The following is a 13,028-nucleotide window of genomic DNA, read 5'->3' as shown; positions in this document are numbered from 1 at the left end:
CAAAGCAGGCCACATGGTTCCCCAGAGAGGGATGTGCCCCAGCTGACACGGCCCCACTGGGTTATACACTGGCAGCCACATCGTCCCGCCACTGTGCAGACATCGCTGCAAGCCAAATCGCTGTGGATTTTCCACCACCAGTGCTGCTGAGGTGCTTGGGGCTCCCTTTGCCCCGGGCTGGGGGACAGCGGTGTAACCCCTCCAATTCCAGCTGCAGGGATGCATCGCTGCAGGCACCACCCTCTGTGCATGCTCCTGCCGGTGAGGGGCTCTGGTGGGGCACGACCCGTCGCTGGTGGGCGCAGGGACAGCCTGGCCCTGCGTGCGCAGCATCGCAGTCGCCACCCCACGGTCCCGCGAGGTGGCAGCAAGTGTCCACGGAGGGAGCAGGAGGGCCGGGAGGCTGCGCGCTCCGGCGGGCCTGGGCGGGGGGCGGTGAGACCCGGCTGGGGTGGGGAATGCACCCACAGCATCCGCACGCGGGACCGCTTTGGAGGGATTCCCCCTTCACTCGGCACATCCAGCCCACAGATGACCCCTTGGGGCAGACTCCGGCACATGGGACATACCCCAGCCCCGGGGGGACGTACCTCAGCCCTTGAGGGGATATACCTCAGTCCTGAAGGGGTGTATTTCAGCGCTGGGGGGATGTACCCCAGCCCTGGAGGGATGTACCTCAGCCCTGGGTGGGCAGGAGCCATGTCTAGTAAATGTTTGGCCCCTGGTGCCTTGTTCAGGCTACCATGGCGCAAAGGGGGCTCCATGTTCAAAAGGCACTCCAGCCTGTGACCATGCTCAGAGCCTGTGCCCCTGTCCCTGCCTGCTCTCTGCCACCACAGCTTGGTCCCTGGGGCAGGAAGGGGGCACCAGGGACCCTGCAAGGGGCACTAGGCAAGTGGGAGATGGGAGGGCTGAAATTAATAGGGCCGTGTGATGGGGTAGCTGGCTGAAGCACAGAGCTGGCTGTTCCCCAGAAGAGCAGAACAAGATCAGTTCATCTTGGAGACAGTACAGAAGCAGGGTGTAAAATACATCCTGCTGCAGGTGCTGAAATGAAGCCTTTCCACCTCTATTTTTCCTTTTTTACCCCAGCTATTCCTTTAGGCTAAAAAATTTACCCACTTGCACCTGTACTAGGGAACCCAAATCCACTCAACTCTCCTAATTCTAGAGAATCTTTTCATCTGTTCAAATAAATACTCCCTGAACAATCCCAAAACAGCTGGCTCCTTTGGCTGCTGGTTCCCAGATCAAGGGGCAGTGGAGCTCAACCCGCTACCCCAAGGCTCGCCCACTGTGCACAGCTAACAAATCCACCTCCCATCAAGAGGTGACGACAGACCACAGACTAGGGTGCTGAGCTCATCCCACCTCTGCCTCTCTGCCCTGCCGCAGCCTGCGAGCCTGCTGCCCCAGCTGCCCCTTACTGAAGAGCTCCATAACCTGGCCCATGTCCACCTACTGCTGGCCAGAGGTCTGCATAGAGCTGGACTGAAAGACTTCATCTTGACAAACAGCCTCTAGTCTTCCTGCCTGAACCCTCCACACCTGGATGAGCTGGCTTCCTCCCACCCTGGCACGCAGCCCCTCTGGACCCTTCTCATCCCCTTCCAGCCCCATGTGCTGGCCTGGGATGCTCTGAAACCGGCCCACCACCCTCGTCTGGCATGCCCATCCCCATGAGAGCTCCGCAACTGCTTGCCCATCCCACCCCATCCCGCTCCCTGGCCAGGTCTGCGGCACAGCTTAGGTACTGTTACTTACTGCACCAAACCAACAAAGAGCCCTCAGGGATGGAGGCAGCCCCACCGATGCTGTAACCCAGCTCTGGCTGCCAGTAATGTTTGTGTCAGGCTGGATCCCTTCCCTGCAGTGAGTGGATTCACATTGGTATAAGAGGGTATTAAAGTTTGGCTGTGGGATTGTGAAAGGAGGCAGTACGCCAGAGCCACCCCCGCTATTCCATCCCCCTCCTTGTAATGGACTCTGTACATTAATTAATAGCTAATTCCTAATATCTTGCATCCCTCTAATGTCTCAACAAGGAACCTCAAAGTGCTTTGCAGACACTGGCTATGATACCCTGCTTTGAGAGTGCAGAAATTGCAGCCCAGAGATGTTTCAGGAACTTGCTGATGATCCAAGTCTAGATCAGCAACAGTCTTGGGTCCCTGCTCCAAGCACCACCCACACCAACTTTCCTGCTACACCACCGAACTGCCTCCCAGACTGTGGCCTTTTATAAAACCCTCCCAGGCAAGCTGCCTAGAAGTCAGCCTTGCAGGGGCCCGAGGCAGGGAAACAAAGAGTTAAATGATATACTGATAGGCTGGTGAGCTCATCGGAGCTGGGATATGCTCCATTGTTTATTAGACTCTTAACAGAGCCCAGTAGACAACATCCAGAGGGATGCGGAGCTCGGGGTGAGCCTGGCTTAGGAGAGCAGTACCTTCTGTTGCAGCCTGTCCCACTGCGGTGGGGTGGGCAGCCATCCCTCACCACTCGCTACGTAAGTAGGGTGGATTTCCATGGGTTTAGCTCTGGGGGTGGTGGAAAGGGAGAGGGGCTACAGCATGGCAAGGCTAGGGATCATCCTCTTGCTGAGCCCCAAAAAGGGACTTGCGGATGTTCTTTGCTCAGCAAGACCCTGAGTGTGTTGCTGGGACTGTCTGGGCGATGCTGCAAAGCTGCTCCAAGGGATCCAGGTGGCTGGGCCCAACCCAGCTCCACTACACCACCAAATGGACGCTGGCTCCGTCTCAGTTTACATCCAAGATCTGGTGGGGCTTGTAGGTGATGTGAACTCCCCCGACACATTGCCTTATTTCTCCACCCCTGGTCTCGGAGCAGAGCTAGCCAGTCTGCAGGCACGGCTGCTCACGTAGCCACCGCCAGCCTCCTCCTCGCTCTGGGGTGAGCAGGGCCATGGGGACGCGAGCAGAGAGGATGGGGCTTTAGCCCTCATGCCTGGCACAGACACAAGTCTCACGGTCATCTTCCAGAGCAGAGCTCCCTCAGCCAGCAGGATTCGGCACTCTTTGGGCTGACACACAGCGACAGAAAGCTGGATACTCCGAGCCGCTCCTCCTGTGCCCGCAGGAGCCAGCGGCTGGGTTCCTCCGCGGCGTGCTCAGGGGATGTTTAGTGCAAGACGCCGCCTCACCTCCCGCAGCGAGCCGCTAGCCACCAGTGACAACTGGGACGACAGAGGCACAGCATGGTGAGTGAGCTCTCGGCACTCGGTCCTTTCCCAGGGCATTCCCTGCCTTGACACCCACACAAGGAACAGGTGCTGCCCCCCATCAGCACCTCCCCACGTGCAGGTCCCCCGAGGCAGGCGTGCAGCTGTGGGGCTTGAGCTGTTGGCGGGATGGCCGTGGGCAGGGCAGGTCCCCCACCCCCACCGGGAAGCAGCCCCCCAGTCCCCAGCTTACTCAGTTTTGTGGGGACCTCAGGCACGCTGGCTCACTGAGTATACATCTCACTCTTATTCACTTTGTGCCTGATTGGTAGCCACTCCCGAACAAATTTGGCCAGTGCTAAGCCTCTAATAAAAAGTTTCTGCAAAGTGCATGCATGCACATGTCCATCAGTGCAGCAGCCTCATTTCCCACCCATCCCATGGTCACACACGGGTCCTCTAGAGCAGCTAACCCCTTCTCCCAGCAAACATGGACACACAGTGCTCATCTGGGGTGGGTCCTGTGCTGAGGTTACACATCAGGATTGATTAAAGAGTCAGACTGAGACACCCCAGAGCAGCAGAATAAGCCATGCCTGGAAAAGCCGTGCCCTAAAAAGCACTTCTCAGTTTCCCTCCATTCCCCAGCATTACCACTTCTTCACAGCTGGGACCCAACAGGGAGGGCTTTGCTGCCCACCCGCTGGGGTGGCAGGCAGGACACATCTTCTGGCTGAAGGATAAATGAACCCTTCGGGTCTTACCCCAAGACTTTGCAGAGCACCTGATGCTGCTGTTTGCCAGGGGTCCACCCGAAGCCATCTGGAGGCCACTGGAAAGCCCAGAGAACCATGGGGCAGTGGGGAGGGACTGGGGGCCCCCCTCTGCGGGGCAGCCTGGGGCTTTGGTGGGCCAGTATCTAGATCTGAGATGGCCAGGTCGGGGATGGGTGGGAGAAGCATGTGCACATGTTCAGGTGACCTACCCAACCGTTCCATTGCACCAGAGCTGCCGTTCACCCAAACCCAGTGGTCGTACTGGTGCCAGGCAGACCAGAGCCCGCTTGCTTTGCCTGCATGGGGACGGCTGCCAGAGTCTGAGCCCTCAGGAAAAGCCCCTAAGCCAGGCTGGTCTTTTTGCTTCCCTCCTGGTGTAAACCAGAACCACATCCATGGAGTGCAAGGCTCACTCTGTCTTTTCCTCAAAACTTTCTTATCCATGATGGTTGATTCCCAGAGGGATGTGGGGCTGGAGGTGGGCCTGGCTTAGGAGAGCAGAACCTTCTCCTAAGCTTCCTTCTGCTGCCTGTCCCACCCCTAGTGGGGTGGGGAGCTTTCTTCAGGAAAGTGGCTTGACAGCAGGCAGGAAGGTAAAATACATCTATAAACTTGGCCTGGATTTCCAGCACCATCTGGCAGATGGTTTGCAATATCCTTAGCCTTTCCCCCCATGACTTGTGTGGTAAAATGCAGGGCAGAGACCCCGAGTGCTGCAGCCCCTCTGCAGTGTCCTGCGCACAGCAGCACCGCCAGCAGCACCCACGGCTCTGCCCCCGGGCAGCTCCACGCTCGCCTGCACCACCCGTGCTCCCGTGGGGTGGCACCCGCTTAGTCCCAGCTCCACTTTGGGATGCTGAGAGGGGTCTTCACAAGGAAGAGCCAGATGGAGATGGACACCAGTCCCTGGGGTGATACTGTCTGAGCTGGGGAAGCTCTGGTGTCCCCGGCTGTACAGGGTAGGAGGAAGAAGTGGCAGAAAATGCTTGCAGTGAGGACTTAAGAGGAGCATGAAAGAAGGTCCTGAAGAATCATGGCTGCCTCCCCAAATAAAAAGGAGATGGCCAGGCTGAGGGCTGGACCGGGAGAGTAAATGCAGCCCTTGCATTGCCCAGAGGGCACAGGCCCGCGCTTAGGAGCAAGGACTTTATATCCGGCTGTTGCCCCACTTTTAGCACAACTCCAGCCACATCTGCAGGCTATTTGCAGCATCCCAGGTCCTCGGCTGCAATGCCAGTCCTGAGAGCTGCTGCTGCTGCTGGGGGTGGTGGGTGAGAAATCCCATCTGCAGCCGGCATGGGCTGAGGGACCCAGAGCAGAGCCCTTGGGTGCTCTGCTTAGTCCAGAGCTCTCTCCTCAGCACCCCCATGTAATGTCCCCAAGGTCCTGGAGGTACCCAAGCGCGTGCTGTGCTGCTTTGCCACTGGGATCCCCTCGGTGGGATGGCCTCGGTGGATCTCAGCTCAGAAACCGAACATCACCCCAGAAAGCACTGGAAGAGGAAAGGGAGTAGAAATAGTATCACATGAGGATCTTCCTTATGAAGGGGGAAAAAACCCCAGCGTTGCCGCCACTGCCAACAGCTGCCCAGGATTTCAGAGGCAGTAGCAGCACACCACCAGACATGAAATCTGAGATGTGCTCTGGAGGCATTTTCAAGCCAGCAAATGGTCATATGCTGATGCTCTCCTTACAACAATAACAATTTAAAAAATTGGGAGAAATCTGATAGCATTATCCTTCCAGGCTGCTCAGTACAACCATCACATTTTCAAGTATGAGCACATCTGCAATGAATTAGGGATGGAGCATGGGCAGAGCAGTAACTCTCCCAAGAGCTGCAGATACGTGCAGTGCTCGCAAATGAACTCCCAGCCACTTGCAGGGAGTGAAATCCTCCCCAGGCTAACAGTGGGGAAAATACACGGAGCCTCACGCGAAAGCACATACAGAAATACAAAGCAGAGTATATAAATTAGAGAAAAAAAATTAGAGAAAAGTGTGACCAAAAAAGCATTCTCTGCCAGGAAGTGCCAGAAAATTGATCACTGTCTGGAAATTGTGGTGAAAGGGGTGGTTATGCCAGAAAACAAAAGGGGGAAAAAATGTCCACTTTAGCGTAGATGCAAATATGACTGGAAAGCGATGGTTTCTGCATTAGCCTGACATGAATATCTTGCAAAATGAAGAGGAAGGTGCTCTGCAGCACTCAGAGTACCCCTGGATGCGGAGGGAGGGTGGCAGCACACGGGCAAGCAGGGAGTGGGGTGCCTGAAAGATGGGGCAGGGCAGGCTGCATTAGACTGCTGAGATATGAGATCTGGGCATTATTCCAGAGAAGAAAGCAAACTTCCAACTACAAAGCCAAATTAAAATTATAAAGTGGCTTGATGATAAAACCTCTCCACAATGAGAAAGACAAGAAATGCCAAGACTGCCTAGGATGAAATTTCAGGAAAGTCTTTGCAAAAGATTTGAGCTAGAAGAGGGGGATCACAACGAGCAACGCTATGAACAAGGGAGCTGCTGGACAGGCTGCACACGCCAGCCAAGCAAGAAGTTATCCAGGACCTGGACACATCTCTGAAAAGCTGTAGCTGGTGGGTTTGGTTTTGGGGTTCTTTTTTGGAAGACTGGGCTGACTCCGGGGCACGTTGTATAGGTGGAAGCAGAGCACAGGGTTTGGCCCAGGCAGAGCCAGCCTCACTGCCTCCCCCGAACACTGGACATTGTCGTCACTAGCTGGTTTTTTTGTCTGAGGAGCCTGTGGCTGCCTGGAGCTACAGCTTACAGGAGCAGTGAGGTGAGCTGCATCACAGAAGCTGACAGCAGAGGAAGTTGTACCTGATCACCTGCAGATCTAACACAGCTCTGGCCATCAAAATAACATCTCATGGCAGCTTGTGCTTCTGCGAAGCCAAGGGGTCAGCGTGCTCCACTGCAATCCGTCCAGCTTGCAGAGGTTGGGTTAGCAACTCAAAAGTAAGAAAAGCAGCAAAACTAGAGCTTGCTACCATGACCAAATTTACCTGCCTTGTCAAACACTTGATCATCCCTGACCAAGTGCTGTAGAAGATATATCTGGATGGCAGAAATGCCCCCGTGTCACCCCCAGAGAGGGGTGAAAGCTGCAGACGAGAGGCATGTAAATCATGTCCATTGCTCTTGGCTTTTTTTATTTTTTTGCTTGTTGGTCCAAGTTTGGCAAACCTGAACCATCACAAAATACGTCAATACCACTAGACCTGCATTCCTGCAGCAGTGTCTGTATTGGGGAGACTAAATTGAAAAATTGCATCTGTCTCGTTTCAAAATAAACCACAAAACTTGGCAGGGGACACAGGTGAAAGAATAAGGGAGGTGCTGGCTGGCCCCAAGCCATCAGCATCCCTAGATGGGCACTGGGCCCAGTATGGCCCAAATACAGGCAGGTTTCCTTAAGACCATGCCTCTGGAACTGTGCCAGTTTTGCAGCCTCTGTGCAGCTGCACTGACATGGTACATGCTCTCACATTGATTAGCAGCAACGGGAAACGAGCTGGGGCCGCCAGGCTTCATTCTCATCTCATCTACACCTCGCTGCTGCCCGCTGGAGCCGCAGGTCTTCCCATGGCATATGCAGCATGCAAAGCCAGCCCGGTACCACCCACAATGTGCACCTCCTGGCGAGCCATCCCAGAGGCCAGCAGTGGGTCTGGGTGCAGCCAGGGCTGAACTGAGCACCGTGGGCTGCGTGTGCCAAACGAGGGCTGAAGCAGGTTCGGATCAAAGCCCCGCATAGGCTCAAATCTTGTGCAGTGCTTAGGAAGAGCTGTGCTTGGCAGTGGAGCATGCACCAAGCTCTATTAGCATTGCCCATCCATCCGAGACTCACTGGGGGCTTGTGCCCAGGCCAGTATGGTCGTGGCTTGATCTTGACTGCTGGCCTGAACAGGGGAGCCCCACAGGGACAGCTCTGGGGCTGGCAGCAATAACCAGTGGCTCTGCCTTGTGGTGCTGGCAGAAGGGTGATGTAGGGTCCTGGGCTGCTCCAGGCTGGCACCGCTGTCAGACTCTTGCTGCAGAGCATCCCCATGCCCCAAGGGTGGGGACAGCCCAAACGCCAGGCAGAGGACAGGTCAGTCCCAGCCCTTCTGGCACCACTGACCCCTGGGAGAACACCTGGCAGCTCAGGTAGTTTTCTTTGCAAAAAAAACCTGATTCCTGGGTGCAAAGTTCTCTCTTGCCATCCTCAGCCCTGGTACCTGTGTGGGTTCATCCCTGCTGGGCTTCCCAGCAGCAGGTTAGACGATGCATCAGGAGCATTCCTTGATCCAGCCTCCTGCCCTTGTCTCCTCAGCAGAGCCCTGAGGAAATAGTGGTTAACATAATGCTCAGCCCTTCCCATTTACCATAATGGTTTCTCCGTGCTAAAGGCACTTTGTTTCTGGGAAAATGTGTTTCCTCCTTGAGTTGGTGAAAAAATAATGCCTCAAAAAGCCACACTGCTGACCCAGCCGTCACAAGGTTTCAGTGCTTCTGCTACTGAGCCCAAGAGCCCTCCCGCAGCAGCCTGCCCCAGCTTAAGCTGGAGAAATATTTCTTGTGTGACAAGCATTTCCCCACCTCCCACCTGTGCATTTAGATAGGAAATGAGAAGCTCCTGTGTTGCAGCTACTACAAGGCTGACATGTCTAGGCTGGATGTGGCAATGAGGAACATCCAGCCCCAGGGGGCTGAAGGAAGAACGCAGCTGTGGGAGGGTGCTTTCTGCTCTCCTGCTGAGCACTCCTGGTGTGGCACTCCTGTGCCTCAGTTTCCCCGCCTGCAAGAGAGAGACATGATCATGCCACAAGGTGCTGAGGTGTAATTTGGGGTCTTGGAGGGAAAGCGGGTCCAGGGATACAGAGCTCTTCCCCACCATCACCAAGCCCTGCTTGCAGTCCCCTGACACTGCCCTGAAAGCAGCCAAGAGCCCCAGGACGCTCAGGGTAGTGGGTCCCAATGGACATCTAGTCATCTCACCACTAAATCCCACTGGGAGCTGGTGAGCTGGAAGGTGTCAGGACAGGGACTGTGGGACTCCCACTGCCCATGGGTGGGCACTGGGACTCTGCAGGCATCCTCAGTCCAGCCTGTCTGCAGGACCCTGTTGCCTGTTCCTACATTTCATTGCTCTCATAGCTGTGATGCTCTTCTCTCCCTGCAGTGACCCACAAAGCCTTCTCCACCTTCATTTGACTTGGCACTGATTAATGACCAAATGGAAACCACCCAGTCCATCCTCCATCACTAGCCCTGCTCTGCTCTTTCTCTTTTGTCCATCTCAGGTCTCCTCCTCAGATCCCGTCACCATGGAAATTCCCCCCAAGAGCCCCAACGGGAGTGAAAAGTCTCCTCAGTCCAAGGAGCTGCTGACCAGTAACACGGCCAGCACCCTTTGCATCAGCTCCCGGAGCGAGTCTGTCTGGACCAGCACGTCCAGAAGCAAGTGGGACATATACCACAAACCCGTCATTGTCGTGTCTGTTGGAGCTGCTGTCTTCCTCTTCGGGATAGTCATCACCAGCCTGTCTTGCATCCAGATCAAGAATAAAAATGTTTATAAAATGTGTGGCCCGGCTTTCCTATCCTTGGGACTGATGCTCCTTGTTTGTGGCCTCGTCTGGATCCCCATCATCCGGAAGAAGCAGAAGCAGAGACAGAAATCACAGTTTCTGCAGAGCCTCAAGTCCTTCTTCTTTAACCGCTGAGGGCATCCCAGGACCTTCCCAGCAAGGCTTACCTCCCCTCTGTCCACCTGTGTTGGTTAGCCATAAAAAGAAACATGTTCTTGTATTCGCTTAGAGGATTTCAACCCAGCAAGTCTCTTCCCTACAGGTGAAATGCACTGTGCTAATCTCCCACGTGAAAATGAACTTTGTATTTTGTCCAAGTAATCCCAGAAAAAAAAAAAAAAGAGCAGGATTTTACAGCCCAGGCCAGCAAGGCAGGTCAGAGCTCTCTTCATCGCCCTCCTCTCCAGTGAGCAACCCAAGGTCACATATCGGGAAAAGCGAAACTCCTAAGTAGCCTGGCTCCACTCAGTAGCTTCTGCAAGATGCATCAGCAGCGAGCAGCCAGCCGACTGCAGAGTGCGACCAAAGCCAGGTGTGGACATTGCTGGCTGCAAACGGCAGCTCAGATGTAGAAACTGGGAGGCCAGAGGTGGTTCATCCAGCGTCAGTGGAGAGAAGCAGGAGAAGGTAGTTGCAGGCCACTCTGGATCAGAGGGGACAGCCAGAACAGGCAGCGCACATCACCAAAGCGTAGGAGGGCCAGATGTGATGCCCATGGTCAGGACTTTCCTGTCACCGAGCTATTATGACAGCTGGCTGAGAGACGGCTGCAAACGGGACCTCACTCCTTGCTCAGGGTGGAGCATTCGCAAGCTTTATTTATTGCTCCAAAGGGTCAAGGCGAGGAGCAGCATCACGAGCAGCACTTTTTTGCTCTTCCTGGCAGAGGGTGTTTACGAAAGGCTGTTCCTCCAGGCCTGCAAAGTTTTTTTGCAGCAACTCTGCACTTGCACTGGTGTCTGCCAGAGAAACCCATAAACCTGAACCATCAGCCTATTCGTGTGACCAGAACTGGACCACAGACAAGCGAGACAGGTTCGTTACCTCCACCACTATGTATTTCTGCCTTTAATAAATGTGTGCCCTGCGGCAATTCACCAAGGAAGGCACAGATCCTTTCTGCATGGTTTTTGCTTTAATTTTATATTTTCAGCAGGCCTGATTTACATTGAAAGACAAATTTTAAATGTAAATTCTCAGCCTGAAGAACTGGTCTCAGACTGGACAGAAAGATCCGGGTGCGTATAAATAGGCCTGTAATGTCCAGCTCCTAATTTTGGGTTCAGGCACTGACGAGAGTCTGATTCTTCAGAAGTGCTGATGCAGACTGGATCCCACGGCTGATTTTTATCAGCCCAGTGAGACTCTCCAGCAGAGCAAGCCCCAGCTCAAAGGCCCTGACACCTGCTACAGGATGAGGATGGGCTCGGTGCCGATCAGAAACAGAACAGGAACACAGAAGAGGAGACCCCACCAAGCTCCCCTTTGTAGTCTCCACCTCCACGGGGAACCGAGGCAGCCCCATTGCTTTTCCAAATGCTGTGGGAGGAAGAGAGGCTGGCAGGGGGTGCACTGAGAGAATTTGCAATGTGTTCGCCCTTTGGTTTCAAACAGACAGGGTGTGATAACCTCCATCAGCTGCTGAGGAGAGGAAGCTCGTGTAAGCCCTCAGGTTTCTCTAACCCAGTATCCCATGTCTACCAACAAGGACTACTGAAAAGCACAAGGAATGGGGCATGTAGAAAATAGTCCTTCTGGTTTATGTCCACCTCCCAGCTCACAGTAGCTCAGAGCCAAGCCAGAGGTTGCTCCAGACCACTGTTTCATGGTCACTGATACCGCCAACATGCCCAACTCCTCCTGATTTGCGCAATTTTTCAAATCAGTTTGCACTTTCAGGCTCTGCAACATCCTGGAACCACAATCCCTTCAAGTCCTCTAATTTGCCAGGCACGCTGGAAGCTCTGCATAGCATCAGGAGACATGACTAAAGCAGAGGGTCCTGCTGCTCCAGGCCAGCAGATGCCCAGCAGGTCAGTTAAAAGGGAGTGTTCGCTGTAATCAAGGATCATGAAGCTGTAGCTGTGGGAACTCTGCTCAGGGCCAAGAGCTGATTCCCTGTGGGGAAATATTTAACCTCATCCTGGTCACCTCTGGCTGAACTCCCTTATATCTGAAATTGGTGCCACATCAGCATCTTTGCCTGCAAGTATGCTCCAAGGTGCTCGTGGCCCAAAGCCTTCAAGTGGAAGCATTTGTGCTACCACAGTTTGGCTAACACGATTAACCAGGGAGCTTGGGCTCACTGTGGTACTGCTGCCAGGCTCCCACCAGTAGGTGAGCAAGGAGGACCAGTCCCATGCACCTGGACATCCCCCCCACCAGTGCTGGGAGAACTTGAGGAGGCAGCTCCCAGCCTGGCAGCTGACACAGCTGGGTTACGAGTATTCGAGCAGCTCATGTCCCTTTGCCCCAGGCTCAACTTGGCCCTGTGTTTTGTGTCCTGGGTGGTGCAGACTTGTGTGTCCCTGGCCAGCCAGTGCCAGGTTCATGAATGGGGTGTACAAGGTGTATGATCCGGTACTGGAACCAGTAAACCTCCATTTGTTTCTCAGCCATTCATCATGCCGTGCGAGGCTTTGCTTGTTTTTGCAACCCTGGCTTGGCCTCTATTGATTTAGCTGCCACGGGCAGAGGCCGCTCACCTAAAACTCCTGCTCGAGGGGCGGCTGCAGTGAGAAGAGCAGACAAACGTCAGGACGCATGAGGGGGAAATCATGGAGCAATGCGGGGAGCACCACCGGGTCCGGCTGGCTCCAGCCTGCAGATCTGGTCACAGACAGGTGTCCTAAAGCTGCGCAGTCTGGAGAAGGCACCTGCAACGGTCCCTGCTGCAAACAGCAATGCTGTTGCAAGAGGCTGCTCGGCCCAGGCTCGCTGGCCAAAGGGATGCGACAGGAGGACTAGAAGTACCAAATGTCCTGGAGAGAGGGAGCAGGAGTCCTGCTCTTCATGTCTTATGAGCAAGGATAAGGAGACAGTCAATGAAATGTTAATATGATAAGAAGTCACTGAGACCAAGAATCTAATGGGATTCCAGACTGGTCATTTATTTATTTATTTATTAAGAATATTAGGTTTAATTAAAGCAAAAATTACCCAAGGGAATTTCATGTTTCTGCTCTGGTCTCACGTCTCTCATTTTGTTCCTGCTGGTAGAAAGGGGAGGCTGCGTTATAAAGTGAGATGGATGATGTATCATCCAGGGGCCGCCGTGCAGCGGGGCACACTCAGGACACCAGGCAGAGGAAGAATGGGGCAGGTGCTGCAGGTTTGTTCCCTGGGTGAAGGTCTCAGGGCTGCAGAGGTGATCAGTGGTCACCTCTGTTGAGGTGTTGGGAGCACAGGGGTCGCACGGGAAAGTGCCTGGCAAAAGGATGGGCCCTGCCCAGGTGAGAGTAAAGGCAGCCGACA

The 13,028-nt window shown here is 54.5% G+C and overlaps 1 protein-coding gene across 1 annotated transcript; it reads left to right on the top strand.

Moving 5' to 3' along the window:
- The first annotated feature begins 9,272 nt into the window (after positions 1-9,272).
- PIRT (phosphoinositide interacting regulator of transient receptor potential channels) lies at positions 9,273-12,727 on the top strand. Its single transcript, XM_064467123.1, has one exon. It carries the CDS (start codon positions 9,291-9,293, stop codon positions 9,687-9,689), a length of 399 nt encoding a protein of 132 aa, XP_064323193.1. The 5' UTR covers positions 9,273-9,290; the 3' UTR covers positions 9,690-12,727.
- Positions 12,728-13,028: the final 301 nt, after the last annotated feature.

This window comes from Phalacrocorax carbo, chromosome 16, assembly GCF_963921805.1.
Source record: "Phalacrocorax carbo chromosome 16, bPhaCar2.1, whole genome shotgun sequence".
NCBI classification, from domain to species: Eukaryota; Metazoa; Chordata; class Aves; order Suliformes; family Phalacrocoracidae; genus Phalacrocorax; species Phalacrocorax carbo.
This window is presented reverse-complemented; position numbering and strand designations above follow the sequence as displayed.